At 34.8% G+C, this 22233-nt stretch overlaps 5 protein-coding genes across 11 annotated transcripts; 2 read left to right on the top strand and 3 right to left on the bottom strand.

Moving 5' to 3' along the window:
- Positions 1–32: 32 nt before the first annotated feature.
- Positions 33–5193, top strand: YME1L (ATP-dependent zinc metalloprotease YME1L). 2 transcript variants are annotated; one of them, XM_089868202.1, is made up of 14 exons: positions 33–190; positions 447–738; positions 813–908; positions 982–1100; positions 1160–1258; positions 1325–1454; positions 1626–1711; positions 1777–2020; positions 2105–2300; positions 3389–3809; positions 4377–4503; positions 4574–4647; positions 4744–4851; positions 4952–5193. In XM_089868202.1, the coding sequence occupies exons 1-14, from the start codon at positions 149–151 to the stop codon at positions 5108–5110; spliced, it is 2193 nt and encodes a 730-aa protein (XP_089724328.1). In that variant the 5' UTR covers positions 33–148; the 3' UTR covers positions 5111–5193. The 2 variants fall into 2 exon arrangements, with proteins under 2 accessions (XP_089724328.1, XP_089724327.1); XM_089868201.1 differs by having other exon boundaries at positions 1325–1466.
- A 174-nt stretch (positions 5194–5367) lies between these two features.
- LOC149692443 (Na(+)/citrate cotransporter-like) lies at positions 5368–8759 on the bottom strand. The gene is made up of 13 exons (XM_089867546.1): positions 8300–8759; positions 8093–8242; positions 7913–8028; positions 7566–7726; positions 7255–7444; positions 6972–7139; positions 6631–6750; positions 6488–6565; positions 6321–6432; positions 6081–6287; positions 5865–6026; positions 5621–5758; positions 5368–5559 (listed from the first exon to the last, which is right to left on the bottom strand). Exons 1-13 carry the CDS (start codon positions 8411–8413, stop codon positions 5410–5412), a joined length of 1866 nt encoding a protein of 621 aa, XP_089723672.1. The 5' UTR covers positions 8414–8759; the 3' UTR covers positions 5368–5409.
- Positions 8760–9240: 481 nt separating this feature from the next.
- Positions 9241–13354, top strand: Sf3a1 (splicing factor 3a subunit 1). Of its 2 annotated transcripts, XM_089868199.1 has the most exons (13): positions 9241–9418; positions 9511–9549; positions 9614–9742; positions 9807–9838; positions 9912–10030; positions 10105–10567; positions 11071–11293; positions 11357–11628; positions 11691–12195; positions 12597–12793; positions 12875–12976; positions 13048–13119; positions 13182–13354. In XM_089868199.1, exons 1-13 carry the CDS (start codon positions 9295–9297, stop codon positions 13281–13283), a joined length of 2379 nt encoding a protein of 792 aa, XP_089724325.1. In that variant the 5' UTR covers positions 9241–9294; the 3' UTR covers positions 13284–13354. The 2 variants fall into 2 exon arrangements, with proteins under 2 accessions (XP_089724325.1, XP_089724324.1); XM_089868198.1 differs by having other exon boundaries at positions 11071–11628.
- On the bottom strand, positions 13354–16029 carry Noc3 (Nucleolar complex protein 3). Its single transcript, XM_089868200.1, has one exon. It carries the CDS (start codon positions 15961–15963, stop codon positions 13717–13719), a length of 2247 nt encoding a protein of 748 aa, XP_089724326.1. The 5' UTR covers positions 15964–16029; the 3' UTR covers positions 13354–13716.
- A 398-nt stretch (positions 16030–16427) lies between these two features.
- Positions 16428–21859, bottom strand: LOC149692440 (uncharacterized). Of its 5 annotated transcripts, none has more exons than XM_089868181.1 (13): positions 21720–21859; positions 21397–21531; positions 21236–21306; positions 20947–21039; positions 20797–20871; positions 20592–20723; positions 19845–19979; positions 19726–19789; positions 19443–19627; positions 17958–18059; positions 17494–17850; positions 17260–17425; positions 16428–16871 (listed from the first exon to the last, which is right to left on the bottom strand). In XM_089868181.1, exons 2-13 carry the CDS (start codon positions 21461–21463, stop codon positions 16594–16596), a joined length of 1725 nt encoding a protein of 574 aa, XP_089724307.1. In that variant the 5' UTR covers positions 21464–21531; positions 21720–21859; the 3' UTR covers positions 16428–16593. The 5 variants fall into 5 exon arrangements, with proteins under 5 accessions (XP_089724307.1, XP_089724309.1, XP_089724311.1 ...); XM_089868183.1 differs by having other exon boundaries at positions 17260–17410; XM_089868185.1 differs by having other exon boundaries at positions 17494–17814.
- Between the last annotated feature and the right edge of the window lie 374 nt (positions 21860–22233).

The raw sequence follows: 22233 nt of genomic DNA, 5'->3' as shown, positions 1-22233 counted from the left end.
GACCATTTTTAGCTTTGTAGCGCCATCCCCGAACAAAATTAGGAAGCTACACGTCACTGTTCTGATAAGGCCCGAACCGGGTCAGTAAATCAAGTTTAGTATAAATAAATTATATATTTTTCGTTAGATAATCATTTAAAAAGCGTAAATGTTTAGTTTTGGATCAGTTCTTCCTTTTTCACCTCAACAGGTTAGATTTTTCGTCCTTTTTTTGACCAAATATTGAAAATAAATGAAAAAAATAGTGTCCAAAGGCTTAACCACTACTTTTTTTGACAAGGACTAGTTAAGGGGGTTGGCAGTTCATTTTATTCTCGCATAGAGCTTAATACAGTCAAAGGCAGATAACTGCCAATTCTCTCTTATCCCGTGGCATTAATTTCTCGAAATAACTTTGATAATTACATAACCATACACCTTGAACTTGGGTTTTTTTTGGGGGTTAGGTTTTATTACCATTTAGTCACTTTGCTTCAGTACTAACTGGTGCATCAAGATATCCAAAAACTGGTGGTTCTAAAATAAAGGGAAGAAATGAAACAAAAGTTGAACACAATTCAATCCCATCAACTACAAATCTTATGGAAATTCTTAGTCAGTTTTGTGACATAAATGATATAACATCAGGAAAACTATGGGAACATTTAACACCCCCAGGAACACCTTTAAAAAATAATAAGAAATTGCCTTGGCTCCAAACATTTGCTTCTAGTGAAACATTTTTTGAAAATAAACATGGTATTTAATAATATTTTAATTTAACAATTAAATTAATTACTATAGAATAAGTTAATTAAAACTATACAATTTAGGATTTCCTGAATGCAACCTTAATAAGTTATATTCACCTTTAAGTATTTCTCATTTCACCTCTAATTCAAATCTCCATAGATTACAACTTAATTTAGGTAAATAAATTAATTAACCCTAAAATTATAATTAAAAATAATTAACTTAAATTAATTAATTAATTAATAATAGGAAATGTAATAAATATTCAAAAAAGAGGTTTTAAAACCAGATCAACTAGAATAGCTCAAGATCTTGAGTCAAGTTCAGTAGGAGAGAAATTTTTAGGCCTTAAAACAAGGAAGGATAAAGTAAATAATGGTTTTAATCATAATTAGGCCTAAAATTAAAGTAATTAAATATATTTCAGGACAAAATTAAACTTCTATCAGAAGCAGAACAAAATGAAAGACTAAAAAACTTACTTTCTGATGAAGCTTTGGGGCAAGAAGAGCAACAAAGATTAAAAGTCAGCTTTTAAATTAAAATTAAATTAAATTATAATTAAAAAAACTCAATTTAAATCAATTTCCAGGTAGCATTTGCGGAAGGATATTTAGCTTCAGACCCTAAATCGCGTCCTAATTCCAAACTCAGAATATTTAACATATTTCGTGATGTTTTGGGTATTATCCTTATCCTTGCCATCCTTTTCTCCTTCATGGGTGAGCTTTCTGGTACACAAATTTGGTTTTTTGTTTTAAAAATCCAATTTTATAGTCAACAGTTTATCGATTCTTTTCTTTAATCTTTAGTCATTCATTCACCCCAAAAAATGAGTGTAGCAATATTTAAGAATTTAATTTAATCTCTATTAAATTATTATTTGATTTTAGGAGGTCCATTTCGACGAGTTTTAATAGGAACCACTAATGAAGTTCATCCTGAAGAAATTGATGTTACTTTTGAGGATGTTAAAGGAGTAAGATAAGAAATAAGTAATTATTTAATTAAGATGATTAACGTAATTAATTTTTTGACTTAAAGGTTGATGAAGCTAAACAAGAACTTCTAGAAATAGTTGAGTTTCTAAGAAACCCGGAGAAATTTTCCGTCTTAGGAGGAAAGCTACCTAAAGGTGTATTATTAGTTGGTCCACCCGGTACTGGAAAAACTTTATTAGCTAGAGCAGTAGCTGGGGAAGCGAATGTACCATTTTTTCACGCTGCTGGACCTGAATTTGATGAAATATTGGTTGGACAAGGAGCAAGACGTGTCAGAGATCTTTTTAGTTAGTTTACAGTTTACACCATTATTTTTTCATATTTTAATGATTGGGTAATTAATTAAGGGGGAATGTTAATTAATTACTTAGGTACTGCAAAAATGAGAGCTCCTTGTGTCATATTCATTGATGAAATTGATTCAGTTGGAGCCAAGAGAACCAACTCTGTCCTCCATCCATATGCAAATCAAACCATTAATCAATTGCTCACGGAAATGGATGGTTTTAGACAAAATGAAGGAGTTATTGTTTTGGGAGCTACAAATAGACGAGATGATCTAGACAAGTAATAAAAATACAGCTAGGGAGCCCAGCTGTCCTATAATCAGGGTTCATACGAACATGGAAAACAGGCAGGGAAAACCTGGAAATATCAGGGAAATTGGTGTAGAGGAAAAAAATCAGGGAAATATCAGGGAAAATTAATTTTTTTCCAAAAAATCAGGGAAAATTAATTTTTTTTTCCAAAAAATCAGGGAAAATTAATTGTTTTTTTCCAAAAAATCAGGGGAAATTAATTTTTTTTCCAAAAAATCAGGGGAAATTAATTTTTTTTTTCCAAAAAATCAGGGAAAATTAATTTTTTTTCCAAAAAATCAGGGGAAATTAATTTTTTTTTCCAAAAAATCAGGGAAAATTAATTTTTTTTCCAAAAAATCAGGGAAAATTAATTTTTTTCCAAAAAATCAGGGAAAATTAATTTTTTTTCCAAAAAATCAGGGGAAATTAATTTTTTTTTCCAAAAAATCAGGGAAAATTAATTTTTTTTCCAAAAAATCAGGGAAAATTAATTTTTTTCCAAAAAATCAGGGGAAATTAATTTTTTTTCCAAAAAATCAGGGGAAATTAATTTTTTTTTCCAAAAAATCAGGGAAAATAAATTTTTTTTCCAAAAAATCAGGGAAAATTAATTTTTTTTCCAAAAAATCAGGGAAATTAAATAAAGTGAAACAAATACACTTCAATGGGACCCATAATCTAATTTGGTGCATGAAAAAAAATCAATGTTAGTTGTCTCAGTGGAGAGAAATATATTTCTTCGGTGTATGGAATTCTGTATTATTACCTAGCAAAGAGTGGTAAACATATGGTGATGTTGGTATAGTCTATTTGAAATTATAACACTCCTCCAATGTAAAAAATGCACCTGGAAATTTATCAGAAGTACTCTGGAAAACCTGGAAATATCAGGGAAATTGGCTTTGGAAATTTCGTATGAACCCTGATAATTCCTATAAAATCCATTCCTATGTATCAGGGGGGAAAAAATCCCATTTTTCCTATAGGGAATTTTAAAATTTACATTTTTGGCTGGGCTCCCAGAAAATATACTTGAGAACTAAGGTACAAATGAAGTTAACCCATTACCTTTAGAGCTCTATTGAGACCAGGTCGTTTTGATGTTGAAGTTCAAGTCCCTGTACCTGACCTTGCTGGAAGGAAAGAAATCTTGAACTTATATTTGGGGAAGATTAAAACATCTTCCGATGTCAATGCTGACATGTTGGGAAGAGGAACAACAGGATTTACGGGAGCTGATCTGGAAAATATGGTCAATCAAGCTGCCTTGAGAGCGGCAATTGATGGAGCCAGTGCTGTATCTATGGCTTACCTTGAAAATGCCAGGGATAAGGTACTCATGGGTCCTGAAAGAAAATCCAGAATTCCTGATGAAGAAGCCAATACCATTACCGCTTACCATGAAGCTGGACATGCTATGGTGGCTTATTACACAAAAGATTCCCATCCTCTTCATAAAGTCACCATTATTCCCAGAGGACCATCTTTGGGACATGTTAGTTAGATTTAATTTTGCCTTAAAGGGAGGGTGAAGAAGAAAATCAAGTGATTTTTTATCGATTCTTCAACTAATTATAAGACCAGTCTGCATAGTGAAACATTCAGGAAATACCAGTTCCGAATGATTTTAAAATTCAAATTAGGTTCAGATTTTAAGGATAATTGTAAAGAAGGTCCTCCGACCAATCGCGTAACGCCCTGCCTTTTTGTTAACAAAATTCTCATGGCACGTTCCGTGTTGAATGAAATTTATCACGAGATTTGATAAAATTAGGCGCGCGACGTGACAATCATGACGCGAGACATGGAGCATGCCACGAGAATTTTGTTAACAAAAAGGCAGGGCGTTACGCGATTGGTCGGCAGTCCTTGTTTAAAATTATCCCTAAAATCTGAACCTAATTTGAATTTTAAAATCATTCTCAAGTATTTCCTGAATGTTTCACTATGCAGACTGGTCTTATAATTAGTAGAAGAATCGATAAAAAATCACTTGATTTTCTACTTCACCCTCCCTTTAAGTGTTTAATTTAATTAATACTAATTTTCTTTAAATTTTTAGACAGCTTATATACCAGAGAAGGAGCATTACCACGTCACAAAGTCACAAATGTTGGCAACAATGGATACCCTGATGGGTGGAAGAGCAGCTGAGGAAATAATCTTTGGAAATGAAAAAATTACATCAGGTAAGTTTAATTATAAACTCATTAATTAATTATTTGGCTTTAATTAAATTAAATTCTAATTAATTAATAGGTGCATCTAGTGATTTAAAGCAAGCAACAGATATGGCTACTCATATGGTTAAAGAATGGGGAATGTCAGAAAAAGTATAAAGATTTTCAAATTAATTAATTTAATCTTAAGTTCTATAATTATTAATTAAGAATTTAATTAATATTATTAATTAATTACCTTTTGGCTAGGTTGGTATGAGAACCTTTGATGATGATAAAAATTCATTAGTGGTTGTTAATGAGCTTTCAGAAAATACCACTGAAGCAATTGATTCTGAAATTAAAAGATATTTATCGGTAATTATTTTTAATTTATTATTTATTTTGGTTTTTGTTTTGAACTTTGAACTTTGAACTCTTGTTCCTAAGTTGTTGTTGTTTTTTTAATTATTTTAAGGAATCTTACGAAAGGGCAAAGGCTATCTTGAAACTGCACGCCAAAGAACACAAACTTTTAGCTGAAGCTTTACTTCAATACGAAACGTTAGATTTAGAAGATGTCAAAGCTATTCTTAGCGGAAAAGAAACTCCTTTACCTAGAAGACGACTTAAATGACCTTTTAAATAAATTCATTTTGTGATCAATTAATAAATGCGAAAGTTTAATTGTGTAAATAAAAAATACTAGCCCAAATTTAATATTACCGAGTCTAATTTATTTTTTAATTATTAAAATTCAAAATTCCCGGGAGTTTTTGCCATTTTTTTCTTGCAGTGGCGCCATCTAGTGGTTTAGTCACGTGACTATACGGCGGGGATTTTAAACCGCCTAATACTAACGACCACGTAATAAAAACGCATTTATTTCATTAAAACTTTTAAAAATATTAATCTTTATTATTATTAAAAAACAAATCAAGTTAAAATTTGAGTTGAGTTTATAAATGGCGGTGGTAAAGCCCATAAAGGTTGAGTATTTAAATCAAATACCAATACACCAAGGGTTAATGTTAAGCCTAAAGTGATGACGCAGCATAGAATGTTCATTAAGAACCCTGGGAAGAGCTATTTTAAAAGATTTATTAAGTTTATAACAAATTAAATATAATTTTGGTGGTTTTCGTACCATATCTTTCGCTCCTATATTTCCAACTTCGCAAACAACCGTATTCGGTGGAGTAGCAACTGGTAACATGAATGAAAATGACGAACTAATTGTTACCGGTAACATAAGATATAATGGATGAGTTCCGATACTAAGAGACTTGAAAAATAAAAACAAACATGAATTAAATCAAATTTCAAGTGATTTACCGTCGTGTATGACCAATGGACGCCATTTTGAGAGAGGTAAATTGTTTTAAACTTACCATTTCGGCCATTACTGGTAGAAAAACGGTTGCGGTAACTACGTTTGAGGTAAATTCCGTTAAAGTAGCTGTCAGTAAACACATGATAAATATTAACGCTGGTCCTGGTAGACCAGCTGTTAAAGATAACACTTGACTGACGCATCGGGAAAGTCCGGAGTACTAAAGAAGAACGATTAGTTGCTAGAGGTCACGGTTTTAGTAAGGGGAACTTACTTTAAAGGCTTCCGCTAAGGCAAACCCACCTCCTAAGATCAAAACTATCCCCCAGTGCATCCGTTTTTGACTCGATTTCCAGTCTAATAGCGCCGGACCTGTCCAGAACCTTTTAGGATCGGCTGGAATGACGAAGAGTAGCGAGGTCATAGCGATGACCACTGTCGCGCCACTTAGTTTCCTAAGTACAAATAAAATGAATATAAACTAACACTTCCCTTGCGTAAAGGGAAGATAAACGTACTCTTCTTTGACTAGAAGCTCACCCCAACCCGTCATAAAACGTGGCTCTTTAAAAAACCATAAAACCTTCAATAATACGAAGAGACCCAATACAGCGCCTTCCTGGAAACTACCCAATTATTAAGTTTAGATATAAAATATCCGTTGAATATTCAACCCTATACCTGATAGGTCCTAGTTCTTCGTATTTTGAACGAACTATATCACTAATTGAACGCCCATCTGCAGTTTCGACCTTCGGGCTAACAAATTACATATAATTACGTAATACTACGCAATTTGTTTACAAAGACTGGATAAAAAATACCTATTTCGCACGAAATGGTAATGTAGGACCAACCAGGATATAAAAGTGCATATAACTGCGCAAGGAAATCCGAAAAGCATCCAAGAGGCGTAAGTTATGTCTTGAGATTCCTCGTACAAACTGTTTTTCCAAGAAATATGTTTTTGTATAAACTTGTTTCAAGTGACTATACGCCCCTTGAAAGTTTGCTTCCCACATAAATAGACCCACGGGGGGGGGGAATAAGTAGAGGAAAGTAAATCGTGTTCGCAAGCAAACTATTAAGGGTTCTTTCTAACAACAATATAATAAGTATAATTAAGTTATTTAAATATCTATCCTTATCAGATTGAGTTACATACTCATCCATTATCCCTTTAAGTACCAAGTTTGGTCCTGTTCCTGTCAACGTGCCAGTACCACCGACATTAGCGCCATAGGCAATTGCTAATAACAAGGCTTTCTTCAAATTACTTGTATTGTATTTGCGTGTGACACTACCATCTCTATAATTACATTTTATCGGGCAAAAGAAAAATAAAACAACACGAATATCGAATATCGGGTGCTGCTACACATTCGCTATTTGCCGAGTATTCGCCTATTCCCGTTTCAGTGCCTTGTTTGTTTAACTCTCCATATTGCTAGTTACTTCTAGAAACCACTACATTTTCAACAATTACATAAAAGTACGGGAAAAGGCGAGTGTTTTCAAAATAGCGAATGTGTGAAGCCGGCCGGCTCAAGTATAGGTCATAACATAAAAATGATAAGTACGTCATAACTCTCGAATGGTCGCTTTCTTTCGAGGATGTTTGCAAAAACGCACCTGAAACTAATTTATAGAAGAAATTTAACACAAAAGGCGCGCTTAGCAAATAATAAAAAAATACAGTGGTTTTTAATGCAATGAGAAAGCCGCTGAAAGGTTAAAAAAATTATGATACCTATCTTACCTGTAATTTCATCATCGTTCGAATTGGCCATGGGTTCTTCTTCCTCTTGAATAATTTCATGGGTCACGGCTTCAAGTATTGGTACCAAAATCAAGGCCGTTGTAGTGTTACTAATCCACATTGACAGAAAGGAGGCCGTTACAAGAAAACTTGGCATTAACCTGTTTTGATAAAAGAATAAAGGATTAAAAACAACTCTATGGAGTTTAGGACTACCCTTCTTTAGTATATGTATATATTTCTACCCAAGATGGCCGCCAACCATTCCGAAATAACGGAATTTTCAATAAAACTAAGTGGCCATATTGGGGTATGGGTAAAATTAGGCTTAAAACACTATTACATGCCTGTTATTATTTATTCCAACAAGAACCAACAATTTTAGAGCTATTCTTTTGTGTATGTTAGAAGATTCGATGGCAACAGCCAAAAATAATCCGCCCAATGCGATCATTGTAGTTGTCTAGAAAACATTAATGAGATACGAATGATTTTTGGAATCATAATTTATGATAAAACGTTCATACCTTCATGTAAGCTTTGCAAATCATAGAAGTTCCAATTACATCTAATAAAGGAAACAGAACAACTGGAAGTAAAGCTGTAGCGGATAAAGGGATGGCTTCCGAAATCCAATAGAGTATGACGATAACCATACCATAGGCGCATCGTGTTTCCTACGTCCGATTAGTTATAATTTAATAGATAAATTAGATCAATTACATTAAACTTACTTTAGAATCTCCGAATGCAAAAACAGGAAGAGCTATAAATGGTATTAAAAACACCAAAATTCTTTTTAAAGCTGGTTTGAAAGATGAAGAACCTTTCGCGCAGATCTTCTCCATCGTATCTCTTTATAAAGATTAAGATGTTTTTGAGCGAGTTAGAATTTTGAAATAACTTTCCTTTCCCCCACTGATTTAAGGAGGAAAATGAAACTAAACTACATAAAAGTCCAAGAGTCAATGTAAATTAAATTCAGTTTCCTATCTCTTTATGTAAAAATCTTAAATGTGAAAGTTTGTTTGATTAATAGCGGCTGTACTGATTTTTAAGATGATTTCCGAGAAATATTTGAAAAAAAAAGAAAATAAGGGAAATTCGCGCCTAACAATTCAAATATGACACGTGGTTTGAGTGGAGAGTGCGCAGTGAGACAGTAGTCGGATTGTCTGTCTGTCTGTAAAGACGGTACGCCAGGGATGCCATATTGGGCTGGAAAGCCGCCAATTGGGCTTCTTCTAAAAAATATTGGCTGGAAATAAACGGGTTGGCTGTTGGCTGGAAATTGGGCTTGTCGAGGTTTTTCTTTGGCTTTCTGTACTTAAAATACCGCCAATAGGCGAAGATCATTAAAATGCCCAAAAAACTGACAAATGGTACTGTCAAACCGTTTGTGTAGCTTATAATTCGTCAATTTATGGTTAAATAAAGTGGTTTCATTTTGTCTTGGGTTTTAAAAATGGTGCCAGTATGTAATTTGCATTGAAATTTCTAAAAGAAAAACAAATTCCAAATTTTCACGATAAAATTTTGGCTTGTTGTTGGGCTCGATAGCCTAGATCTTAGTCAGTTTTTGGGCTTCTTTTCGAAGTATAGATTGGCGGTTTTTTGGGCTTGTTTCCAATTTGGTTTTGGCGGGTTGAAGGTTTTAATCTGGCATCCCTGCGGTACGCGTGTATGTTGTTGTTTATGAGAACTTTTTCCGAGTTAATTGTAATTAAAAATGCCTCCTGTTGTGGAGGCCGAACCACCAGCGGCTGGAACAGAAGAAAATGAACCCCAAGAGCAAGATTCAACTCCTTCAAAACCAACAATAGGAATTATTTATCCCCCACCGGAATTAAGAAGTATCCTTTTAAATAAGCCTTGGTCGAAAGAAAGAAAATTTTAAATAGAAGCCGATCGATCAAGTTCCTTAATTTTAATCCTAATTAAATAGATATTGTTGATAAAACCGCCAGTTTCGTCGCTAGAAATGGTAACAATTGAAACATTCCTTTTCCTTTAAACTTTATACAACTCTGTCTATTTTTTTTTTAAAGGCCCGGAGTTTGAAGCTAGAATTAGACAAAATGAAATAAACAATCCTAAGTTTAATTTTTTAAACTCTGGGGATCCTTATCACGCTTATTATCAGCATAAAGTTAAAGAATTCAAAGAAGGGAAAGCTAGTAAGTCATAAATAAACCTTGTTTCAGAAAGAATCAAGCTAAATTTGTTATTATTATTTCTTAGCTTTAGAAATAACCTCAGGCCCACAAGGAAAGGTATAATTTAAATTTAACTAACATAGACATCCCCAAATTGTGTTATAGCATTGAAATAAACTATTTAAATTAGGGTCAGTCAGGAATTCGTAATGAAATCTCTAAATTTGTGGAACAACCCATAATACCGAAAGAACCACCTCCAGAATATGAATTTTTATGTGATCCCCCATCCATTTCGGCATTTGATTTGTAAGAATTTCATTAATTTAATTTAATTAGGAATTTTATTAATACTAATTAATTAAACTTTAATTAATCATCAGGGACATTGTAAAGCTAACAGCTCAATTTGTAGCACGTAACGGTCGTCAATTTTTGACTAATCTCATGAACAGAGAACAAAGAAACTACCAATTTGATTTCTTAAGACCCCAACACAGTCTATTCAACTATTTCACTAAACTTTTGGAGCAATACACAAAAATCCTTATCCCCCCAAAAGATTTGTTAAACAAACTTAAAAAAGAGTCAGAATCACCAAAAACAGTTTTGACTCAGGTTTACTACAGAGTAGAATGGACTAAACACCAAGAAGCCCAAAAAAGAAGAGAGGAGGAAGAAGCTGAAAGGGAACGTGTTCAATATGCCCAGATTGATTGGCATGATTTTGTTGTGGTTGAAACTGTAGATTATCAACCTAATGAACACGGATTATTCCCTCCACCGACAACCCCTGAAGAAGTTGGAACTAGAGTCTTGCAACAACAAAGAATTGAGGAAGATGGGGTAAGATATACTTAGATCATAGTTGTACCAAAAGGGGGGGGGGGGTTTACTGATCAGGGTTCGTACACGACCTGGAAAAGTCAGGGAAATTGAAAATGGGCATAAAAAGTCAGGGAAATTTAAAATGGACCTAAAATGTCAGGGGAAAAATATATTGGTGGGAAATTTAAAGTATAAGGGTGACCAGAAATTTTTTTGTCTGAGATTTGAGCAAAGCCCCAAATTCGCGGAGCTCGCTTCGCTCGCTCAGGTTATTTATGATTTACTTTAAATTAAATTTAAACGAATTAATTGGCTAATTTTTATAAAAATAACTCGTGCAAAAATTATTTGAGTGAATATATAGATTGGTTTTCATATACGTTCGCCATGTACGTTATTGCAAATGGTCAGGGAAATTTGTGGAATTTAGCAGGGAAAACCTGGAAAAGTCAGGGAATTTCATTCCAAAAATTTTGTACGAACCCTGCTGATTTGTTTTTTTTTGCTTTTAAAATCAACAGGAAGAGGTTGAAATGGAAGTAGAATCAGATGAAGATAGTGATAATGACTCTAACAAAAGAATGGACAAACATCTGGAAGAAATGAGCCACCATAAAGATAAAAATCATAGAAGTTCCAGTCCCGCTCCTCCTCCACTTCCACCTAAAGAAGTACCTCCCCTACCCCCTCCATTACCACCTCAACCGGATCAAGTTGTAATTAGAAGGGATTACAATCCAAAGGGTAATTCATCGCTCCACCCACCCTTAATTGATTTTCAATCATTAATCCTTCGTTGTTTTGCAGTTTCAAAGAATCAAGCTCAAGGTTCAGACCAATTCCTAATCTCCCCTATCACCGGAGAAAAAGTTCCTGCGGATAAAATGCAGGAACATATGAGAATTGGTTTATTGGATCCAAGATGGGTGGAACAAAGAGACCGCTCCATGCAAGAGAAGTTACAACAAGAGGAAGTTTACGCTGCTGGTTCATCTATTGAAAGTAGTTTGAAACAATTTGCTGAAAGAAGAACAGATATCTTTGGGTTTGGAGACGAAGAAGCTGCCATTGGAAAGAAAGTAAATGAGTTTAATTAATATTTTAATTAGATTATCTGTAAATTATATTAAATTTTATTCAGATTGGTGAGGAAGAAAAGAAACAACCAGAGAAAGTAACTTGGGATGGACACACTGCTAGTATGGAAGCCGCAACCCGGGCTGCCAGAGCTAACATCACCATTGAGGAACAAATCCAACAGATTCATAAAATTAAAGGATTACTCCCTGATGAAGAGAAGGAAAGGATAGGTCCAACAAAACCTAACGCTGGTGGAGCCACAATCATGTCTGGACCAGTTTCCAACCCAACTATCTCATCAGCCCCTCAATCTATTGTCATCACAACAATATCATCTGGTCCTAAACCCTCAGCAGCTGCCATCCAAATTTCAGCTTCAGCTTCAATTACTCCTAACCCAGCACCCACTGTTTCTCGACCTCCAATGCCGGCTCAACCTCCTATGCCAGTACCACCACCTGGAACCCATATGGGAATGATGCACCAACAAGCCATGATGCAAGGACCTCCTGGAATGCATATGATGGGACCAATGGGTGGTCCAATGCAGCATCCTCAACTTATGGGTAAGAAACCCTTTGTTTATGCATGGATTAACTAACGCTAGGGATAGTTCGTTCCCCCAAAAAGATAACGCATGCATGTTCCGAACGCCCCCTAGCAGCAGCTACTATCCCTAACAGGAAGTTATAAGAAAATTGGACCAAATATCACGTGGTCTATGACGTCAAAATTGAAATACTGCCTAAATTGGGCAAAAACGATTTATTTTGCCGAGAGATGGCGCCATATCTACATCCGTTTTGGTCCAATAAATTGGGGGAATGAAGTGGGGAATCAAGGAATAATTCGGAACATGTAGTTGGCGATAGAATTACATGGGAAACCCAGTTAGTGAACAATCCCTAGCGTTAGTTAATCCATGGTTTATGTCATTGAATAATCTCATTTTCTTTTAACCATGAAGCCATGCAAAGACCAATGGGTCCCATGGGTCAACCATTTGGACAAATGCCAATGGGAGGTCATATGATGCCTGATGGAATGGGAGGCATGCCTCCTATGAATATGGGTCCAGGTGGAGGAGATGACGAACCATTGAGTAAGAAATTGAAAACTGAAGATAATTTGATTCCAGAGGAAGAATTTTTGAAGAAGAATAAGGTTGGTTGGATGGACCACCTTAATTACCAAATTGATTGGATGAACCCATTTGCTAATTAAAAAATGGTTTTTAATATACAGAGCCCGGTGACATTCAGAGTTCAAGTCCCAAAATTGCAAGAAAAGGCTGATTGGAAGTTGAATGGACAAGTCTTGATGATGACGCTACCACTAACTGATACTGTAAGAATGAAGAGTAATTTTTATTAGTGTCAATAATGTTATAATTTTGCGTTTTCTCCATTTATTTTCAGTTCTCAGTATTGAAGGCTAAGATTCATGAAGAAATTGGTATGCCTCCTGGCAAACAGAAGCTGCAATATGAGGTAATATCAGCAATAATTTGTCATCCTTGCAAAATTAATTTAATTCATTCTTCTCATTGCAGGGCTTCTTTGTCAAAGATTCTAACAGTTTGGCTTTTTACAACATTGTACCAAACAGCAGTGTTCTCTTGCAATTGAAAGAAAGAGGCGGCCGAAAACGATAATTTTATTACTATTGTCATTTATTATAATAATTTTCATGTCAAGCTTTGAATGAAATAAAATAAAAGAACATTTCATTTTCATAGAACTCTTTTATTTTTCCATAGAACTTTTATTTTTTCCATAGAACTTTTATTTTTTCCATAGAACTCTTTTATTTTTTCCATAGAACTCTTTTATTTTTTCCATAGAACTCTTTTATTTTTTCCATAGAACTCTTTTATTTTTTCCATAGAACTCTTTTATTTTTTCCATAGAACTCTTTTATTTTTTCCATAGAACTCTTTTATTTTTCCATAGAACTCTTTTATTTTTTCCATAGAACTCTTTTATTTTTCCATAGAACTCTTTTATTTTTCCATAGAACTCTTTTATTTTTCCATAGAACTCTTTTATTTTTCCATAGAACTCTTATTTTTCTATCAAATTCAAATCTCACTTTTCTTTAGATTTAAATAAAGTTTTAACATCGTCATATTCTATAAATAGTTCTTTGGGGCTTTTTAAGGCTAAAATGGGTGGAATTTGACCATTTCCTTGATGGGGGCATCCCATAAGAATGTGCTGAGAATATTTTTGAATGGATGGGTTGAAATGATTCTTTAGTAAATGTAATTCCCATAAACAAGTGGCATTCGCGTTGCAGTGTTCAGGATCATCTAACTCTGGCATATATATTCCACTTCCGGCATTTTCAGGGTCTAGTAGGATATCAGTTTGTCTATTTAACTGCAATAACTGACGAATCAGGGACAGTAAAGCCAGGGAAAGATTGGGTTTAACTTGAAGTGTAATTATAGACATTCTTTTAGCAAAAGCCATGATTCTCTGAAGGGTTATTTTCTTTCTACGTTGGGTTAGCATTGCATTGGCACAATCTAATAGGATTTCCGAGTCTTCATCTGGTGTAGAGCAATCCATGTTCAGGATGCTTTTGTAAAGAAAAGTGTAAAATCCTTGGGGGTCAATGTTTAAGGCTTCTCCCTGTCCACTGAGGATTGTGAAGACTGTTTTCAGACAATGCAGGATTTCATGGTCTCTTAACCTCCCGGAGTTCATTAGTTTGTACAGAACATTGACTAAGTCATCAAAGAAATCAATGTTGATTAAATGGGCGAATTTTGACAAACCCTCCAATACAGGGGTTAAGAGAAATATATCTTCAGTATTCTTCAGGATATGGAAATATATCAGGAAGGCGTGTTCTAAAATGTCAGTTTGAAATCGACATTTCTTCTGTTTACTCTCTTCAGCACTGGCCTCTAACAGCTCCTTTTCAAGTTGCTGCATTTTCTTATTTCTTTGACGTTCCTTTCTGGACATTTTGTTCAACTGTTCCCGTATTTTTTTGATGTCTTTCTTTTTGCTCTTGTCAGTTACTGCCTCCTTGACATTTAGGGATAAAAATGTCTTCAAAATCTCCGGAGAAATGTTGTAATTTCTCATTTTTATTATCCTGCGAATATGTTTCATAGCTTCAAAAGAAACATCCCCTACTCTGTCATTCTTAAATAACTTGGTCAGAGTTTCACAACAAAGAGAGGAAACTTCAGGAATTTTGTGTGGAGCGTGTTCACATATTATCTTAATGATGTTACTAGCCATGTTGAATCTTGGGTGAGCCAATAAAATTTCAGAGAAACATCTCAAAGCCAATAATGAGACGTTTCTTTTGGCTTTTATCTTGCTTTCATTCAAAGATGAAGTAGGTAGACCAAAGTTTTTCTTTTGCTTCTTGATATTTTCGAGCCATTTCTCTATTCCTTGAAGAAACTTCTTATAGTAACGTAAAAGAGCTTGTTCATATTCTTGAAGGTTTCTGGTTTCTTTCTTCAACTTGTGATTTGTTTCTCCTTCTTTTAACTGTCTGATTTGATAACTGGGTAACACGTCTCTGAATACTTCCACCAATGACAAAGCAGCCATTTTTCTGACACTCAAATATACAGCAGGATCTTTTTCATCAAGAAACTGAAGTACATCTTTGAACTTTTTAATGTTTTCTTCAGGATTTTCTGTGATGGAGCTGCATAAACTACCAATCTTCTCTTGAATTCGAGATATTTTCGCTTTACGAGTAACGTAAAGGTCTACAAAAGACTTAGGTTCATTGTCAATGACCTCTTCCGTGGTTTCATCAAGCTGGTTATTAGTCCAATCTTCTGGTTGACTTATGATAAGATTATCATCCTGTTGCTTATTAGCAACTTTAATTTTTTCCACGATGGATTGCTGGATCAATCCTTTCTTATTCTTTAAGGGTAGGAGATGGCGAATGTTATCAGTTGGAATAAAAGTTGTTCTAGGTTTCTTCTCATAACCTTCAGTCCCACCATCATCATCATCATCTTCATCAGTTTCTGGCTCTGAGTTTGAATCTTGGCGATTTCGTTTCAGATTTTTCTGTTTAAATTGCTCAAGATCAGATTTTTCTAGCATATCAGTCACATCCACATCAGAATCTTCCGAAAATTCATGATTTTGAGCAGCCCCATCATGTTCATTTTCCTTAGCCTTGGCCTGCTCGATGACTTGTTTGACTTTTTTACGCTGCTGGTAAGAACGGTTATTTTTAGGCCTTATTTTACCTTTTTTAACTTGTCTGTTGTAATTCTTGTTGCTAATTTTAACGCTATTATTTGATTTAGATGAACCTTTTTTCTGTTTCTTCGGACGCGACATGTTTAGGCCTGATGAGCACGTGTACGATTTTGAGCAGACAGGCTTAAGGGGGTGGCGTTTTTCTTTGTTTGAAAGATACACGTGACCTTTGTCTACAAATGAGAGGGGCGATCGTTGGCGCGATATTCCATTTTCATAATAACGTGTTGCTTTGCTTAAGCAAAATTAATTAACTTATTTTGCCTATTTGACAACAAAAAAATTGAACCGGAAATTCTTTTAAAATTGAAATTAAAGACTATATTTGTGCTAAGCACCCTTAAAATAGCTAGCACCAACTAAAATCGTTTCTGGAAAGAGTATATTTCAAACAAAGAAGGATGACTTCTAAGCCTAACCTAAACCTATTCTAAGCCTCGCGCGTCTTGCGTCTTTTTATTCCGAGTTTCCGACTATTTCACAGTCGAAACATAGATTAGACATTAGAACATATTATTATTGAGACGAAATAAAGATGTAAACAATTTAATGCAATAATTAGCAAAATTGATTTATAGACAATTTTTTTCCAACTATCGATTACATTTTAATTCTTTTGAAAGATGACTACAAATGAGCGTCCAATTACTTATGAAAAATGCAAATAATGAACCAAGATGAAAATGAAATCGTATAACTTTTTGCTTTACTTTACTGAGATTCGGTACCACCACCACCACCACCAGATTTGGCTACATTAGAAGAATTTTTTTTTGAATCACTGCCTTTCTTATTAGCGGCAAATTCTTCACCAGTAGTCGCATTTTCGGAAGAAGGAATGGAGGAATTATTAGAATTGTTATTACGTTGATTATTATTAATATTAGATAAAGGAGTAGTTAGCTCCTCATTCATGCTGGCTTCCTGAGAACTGCAAGTATCAACTTGTCCATCCATGACGTAACTACTGTCATCACCATCTCGCGATGCTATCAAACGAAAATTGATACTTTTAAGACTCATAATTAACCAATTAGAAAACAGGAACACTGCCAATCTTTCATAATAAATAAAATAAAATTCAAAAGCTTAAACCATGCAGCGTGTTTTAAAAACTAAAATTGTGTTGAGTAAAACGAAATGCGTGAAAGCCTGAGCAAAACACAATCAAAAAATATATGAAAAAATTTACTATTTTCAGACTTTTAATAAGCTTTAATAAAACAAACATCTTCAAAAAATCATGACTTCAATAAAAGTCCAAAAAAAAAAAAAAATTAAATTCAGAAAAAAATCAAAAGCATAATGATGAAAATGTGCATTTGCATTTGGCAAACTAATTATTCTTTTTCTTTTTGCGGGAGGCTTTTTTCTTACCTCCCCCGTCGGCGATATTCTCAGATTCTACACTAGCTTCTCTTTCTCCTTCATCATCAACATCATCCTCATCTTCATCCATGGCATCATCTTGGGACTCTTGTTCAGTATCAGCGAGCTGCTGATCAGGGGATTCTCCGGCAGTTACTCTCTGAAGGGCATTGTACTAAGTTTTTAAATGCAGCAACATTTAAGGAGGGGGGGGGACATTAATCAACCCTGTAAAATTATTACTTGGGCATCGCTACTAGAAGATTCATCTTCAATCCAAGGAGCATTAGATTTAGTCTGTTCTTTAGAGTGGTGAGTTTCTCCATTGGTATTTTCAGTCCCTCCAATTTGATGGTCTTTAGGTTTAGGTCCCAGAAAAGGTGGAGCCATAGAAGGGGCTTGAAGAGGAGACGGTTGCGGTGGAACAACTACTGGGTTGGTGGTGGTTATTTGAGGGTTGTTTTGTCCACCAACAATACCAGCTTCATCACGCCTACGTCTTTCTTGTTCTTCGCGAACCGCGGCTTCCTGCTTCAATTGTTCTTGAGCCCTTTCAACCATCTTCTGGTAAAGTGTAGAGTCAACGGCTTTAGTGACTCTCTTTGAAAGACCGGAAAAATGTTTTAACAATATAGAAAGGCAACAAATGGAAATAAACATAATCCAAAAGATAATATAAAAAAAGCTTGAGAGCTTTTTAAACAAACTTTCTTCAGTTCTTCTTGGAATGCGTCACTGGCATCTAAAAATTTACGTTTTTTAGCTTCAAATTTATCCTCTATTTGTTGAAGTTCCGCCTCCAATTTTTTCTGATAATTACAAATGATGATTAATTAACTGGTTTAATAAAACTCAGGGCCCCCAGCCGAATTTCGAAAATATTTATAGGAATTATAGGATTTTTTTCATGAAAATATAGGATTTTATAGGACGATTTTCCAGAATTATAGGATTATATAGGACACAAAAATATAAATTTTTCTTTTTTTAAAGAACCAGTACTGCAAACAGGGGCCGAGTAATTAAGCAAAACGTAAACAAACGACCCCTTCATAGGAAAAGCATTCGACCCAACTTTGGAGGCTCGTAACTCTGGTTCTAGTAAAGATACGGGGATGTCCTTTGAGTAAGTTGTAGTGCAATTTGTCCCCCATCTAACCATACTACGATAAACAGGAGCCAAGTAATTAAGCAAAACGTAAACAAACAACCCCTTCATAGGAAAAGCATTTGACCCAACTTTGGAGGCTCGTAACTCCGGTTCTAGTAGAGATACGGGGATGTCCTTTGAGTATGTTATAGTGCAATTTGTCCCCCATCTAACCATACTAAAAACTTTGGGCTACGACAAACAGGGGCCAAGTAATTAAGCAAAACGTAAACAAACAACCCCTTCATAGGAAAAGCATTTGACCCAACTTTGGAGGCTTGTAACTCTGGTTCTAGTAAAGATACGGGGATGTCCTTTGAGTATGTTATAGTGCAATTTGTCCCCCATCTAACCATACTAAAAACTTAGGGCTACGACAAACAGGGGCCAAGTAATTAAGCAAAACGTAAACAAACAACCCTTCCACAGGAAAAGTATTAGACCCAAGTTTGGATACTCACAATTCTAGTTCTACTAGAGATACGGGGATGCCCTTTAAGTATCTTATTTGCCCCCCATCCAACCATACTAAAAAATTGGGGTCTACTACAAACAGTGGTTTCCAGAATGAAACCACCAGGGCAGTAAAATATAAATTTTTCTTTTTATAAAGAACACCAGTATTGCGAAAAAAATTATTTCCCGCCTTTCATGATCTAGTAAATGACAACTGACTCCCTATTAGCTGCCCACACGAAAAACTCACCATGGTGGTACACACTAAACGTTCAGTTATTAGAACCATAATACACTGAGCTATTTTTAACTAGATAAGCTACGATATTAGGGAAACCATCCCCATTTTATGATATTTTTTAGACTTGAGTATTGGTTTAACCGATGGGTTGCTTAAAATTCGCCCAAATTTCAAAATTATAGGATTTTTGGCGAATTTAGCCAAAATTATAGGATTTTATAGGATTTTTGGCGATTTTTGCCAAAATTATAGGATTTTATAGGACAGTTTTAAAAATATAGGATTTTATAGGAATTATAGGACCTCTGGGGGCCCTGAAAACTATAATTAATATTATTAATTAACCTGGTGCATGGTTAAGGAATGAACTTGGCGTTGCAGAACACTCATTCTTGCGGTAGTGACAACTGATCTTACATCAGGAACAACGGTATCACTGAATATCTCATTGATGAGTCTATGATTACGTAAATATCTGGCAGCGGCAATATGTTTGACTGAGAACTCATCAACGTCTAAAGGTAAAGGCTCTATTACAAGCATACAGTTAGCTTTAGAATATTAACCATTCAAAATATTGATTGAGTATTTTTAAATTTGCAAAAAAAACATTAAAGACACAATATACCGTCTTCATCATCAGTTGGTTGGATACAAATTTTACCATCAGCTTTTTGGGGTGTGCTTATGCCCTATGAGATTTTAATTAATTAAAATTGAATAACCTTAATTACAGCTAGGTTTTACTTTAGTATTAACAGCTGGAGTTCTTTCAAGAGCTTCTCTTTCTTCAGCAGCTTGCTGAGCACGAACTTTAGCAGCAACCCAAGCTTGATAAGCTGGAGAATTATGGTATTGTTTCAAAGCCTCATTATATTCAATCTAAAGAACAATTAAAATTAAATTTAGTTACTCAACAATCAACATTAAGCTATAATGAAGACATAAGTACCATGGATGAAGGATGCGCGTGAGGAAATTTGTTTTCACTCTACAGGATAGGCAACTCCCTATCTCGGACGACAGCCTATTCTGTATATACTCTGTTACAACATCGGTTGTCAGCACGCGCAAAGCTAGGTCTCTATGTAACGTAGCTTTGTACGTGCTGTAAAGAGACGAAAAACTTCAGGATCTTCAGGATTTAAAATATCCGCGAGTTTTTAGCTCGAGTGCACGGACCTCTAGGCCTTAGTTTCAAATACGTGTAGTAGACTGTATGCAATTTCACACCTATTTGAAACTAAGGCCTAGAGGTCCGTGCACTCGAGCTAAAAAACTCGAGGATATTTTAAATCCTGAAGATCCTGAAGTTTTTTGTCTCTTTACAGCACGTACAAAGCTACGTTACATAGAGACCTAGCTTTACGCGTGCTGACAACCGATGCCGTATCAGAGTATATACAGAATAAGCTGTCGTCCGAGATAGGGAGTTGCCTATCCTGTAGAGTGAAAACAAATTTCCTCACGCGCATTCTTTATCCATGTAAGTACCTTCTCAGCTTCATAATCATCAATATATTCCTGTTTTGAATCATCAGGTAACTCCCTCCACATCTGTCCAATGATCTTTCCAATTTCCCATAGTTTAAGTTCAGGATTTTGAGCTTTAACTTGATCCCATACCTAAAATAATTGCAAAAGTTAAATAAAGCCTAAGATATTTAAAAAAAAATTAGGTATAAAGGAGAGGACATACTTTCCGACTGTATCTCATATATGGCATTAATGGCTTATCCGGTGGTTTAGGAGGCTTTGGGACTCTTGAATCATTCTGAATTAATTAATTAATATGAACTGCTATTGAATATAATGTCCATAACTAAATGGAATTTCTGAGTGATCTTACCACTCCTGTGGTTCTAGAGCCAATTTTGACAGGATTAAAAGCAGGATGACCATGGTGTGAGGTTACAAATGGAGAAACAACAGCTGATGAAGACTAGTATTCAAAAATGTGGATTAATTTATCAAGTTTTTAATCAAAAGTAAGAGGGTTACGGGTTACATAATACTTTAATTTAAAAGGGTCAGAAAAACGTAAAAATCTCAGACAGATAGCGATAGGAGGAGTCAAGTAAAAAACTATAAAGATAAACTATAAAATAAGTCAACCCAAAAAAAGAAATTCAACATACTCTATGTAGTGAGGAACTCACTTGAGACTGAGAGCCCATTGAACCACCCGAACCTTGAGTTCTTGGTCGTTCTATGAAAGTATAAAGGTATCTTCTTAACCATCAATGTTACAATAGAGGGTATACCCTCTATAATGTAACATGATAGGTTCTAGACTTACGGGGTGTTCCCTGACTGGAAGGAGTAGATCCTCCCGAGCTTTGCCGGTAATTAGAAGGCAACGACATGTCGAATTAAAGGCCACTCTTGATGACCAGTTTAAAATAAAATTTTCATAGGGATAACATCAACATACCTACAAAAGTATTAATGTTTTCTGGTCTAAGAGAAACGACCCTTTGTTAACCTAAGCCTCGGTCAGGAAACCTCGACGTTTATGGATTTTTCAATTTGTAAGCTTAATTTACTAATACTTTACAACTTTACTTATGTAATAAGCTTAAATAAAGACGTATACAAATGAAAGAAGCTTGATTTACATACGAAATATGTGTCTTCCGTTTTCTTTTCAATAACAAGTCAATTACTTGCTTCCCAATCCCAAATTCATAATTACAAATAATGCCGGACGCCGACGCCGATTCACTCTTTATTTTTCATCCAAGGCACTAAAAAACTGAATTGAACTACACCAATGAACTATGACGTCAAGGTTAGTCCTAAAATTTTCAAACTTTATGGCCGTTGGCTAAAGTTGCGGGACAAGCTAGTGATAGTCAAATTGTCATCTTAAAATATTAAAATTTAATAACTAATTGGACAATTTATTTTATGAAATCGGAATTGGTACGCGTTAAGTGATAATTATTCAATAGTTTCGGACTAATAACGCAAAAATTAAAGAGTTCAAGTATAAAATAGTTTCGTAGTCTCATCTTACTTCTGGTTATAGCCATCGATTGAAACCTAAGTGGATAACAACAAAGGTGAAAGGAAGGGATGAGATTGAACAACTAATTTCATAAATTCATCCATCCTTGACTTCATCGGATACTTT

The sequence above is a fragment of the Phalangium opilio genome, unplaced genomic scaffold (genome assembly GCF_054372755.1).
Source record: "Phalangium opilio isolate 3A_F unplaced genomic scaffold, DU_Popi_V2 ptg000024l_1, whole genome shotgun sequence".
Classification (NCBI taxonomy): Eukaryota; Metazoa; Arthropoda; class Arachnida; order Opiliones; family Phalangiidae; genus Phalangium; species Phalangium opilio.
The sequence above is the reverse complement of the archived record's forward strand: the minus strand, read 5'-3'. Positions and strand labels throughout refer to the sequence as shown.

Coding starts and splice junctions, on each gene's coding strand:
- YME1L (XM_089868201.1), top strand. CDS start 149: ATGTTTAGTTTTGGATCAGTTCTTCCTTTTTCACCTCAACAG. Junction 191..446: donor TTCCTTTTTCACCTCAACAG/GTTAGATTTTTC, acceptor TTTGGGGGTTAG/GTTTTATTACCATTTAGTCA. Junction 4,852..4,951: donor AAATTAAAAGATATTTATCG/GTAATTATTTTT, acceptor AATTATTTTAAG/GAATCTTACGAAAGGGCAAA.
- LOC149692443 (XM_089867546.1), bottom strand. CDS start 8,413: ATGGAGAAGATCTGCGCGAAAGGTTCTTCATCTTTCAAACCAGCTTTA. Junction 7,445..7,565: donor GAACGATGATGAAATTACAG/GTAAGATAGGTA, acceptor TCTATAAATTAG/TTTCAGGTGCGTTTTTGCAA. Junction 6,288..6,320: donor TTCTAGTCAAAGAAGAGTAC/GTTTATCTTCCC, acceptor GGGAAGTGTTAG/TTTATATTCATTTTATTTGT.
- Sf3a1 (XM_089868198.1), top strand. CDS start 9,295: ATGCCTCCTGTTGTGGAGGCCGAACCACCAGCGGCTGGAACAGAAGAA. Junction 11,629..11,690: donor AAGCTGCCATTGGAAAGAAA/GTAAATGAGTTT, acceptor AATTTTATTCAG/ATTGGTGAGGAAGAAAAGAA. Junction 12,196..12,596: donor GCAGCATCCTCAACTTATGG/GTAAGAAACCCT, acceptor TTAACCATGAAG/CCATGCAAAGACCAATGGGT.
- LOC149692440 (XM_089868181.1), bottom strand. CDS start 21,463: ATGTCGTTGCCTTCTAATTACCGGCAAAGCTCGGGAGGATCTACTCCT. Junction 17,426..17,493: donor CTTCTAGTAGCGATGCCCAA/GTAATAATTTTA, acceptor TTAAAAACTTAG/TACAATGCCCTTCAGAGAGT. Junction 16,872..17,259: donor GAATATCGCCGACGGGGGAG/GTAAGAAAAAAG, acceptor TTCGTTTGATAG/CATCGCGAGATGGTGATGAC.
- Noc3 (XM_089868200.1), bottom strand. CDS start 15,963: ATGTCGCGTCCGAAGAAACAGAAAAAAGGTTCATCTAAATCAAATAAT.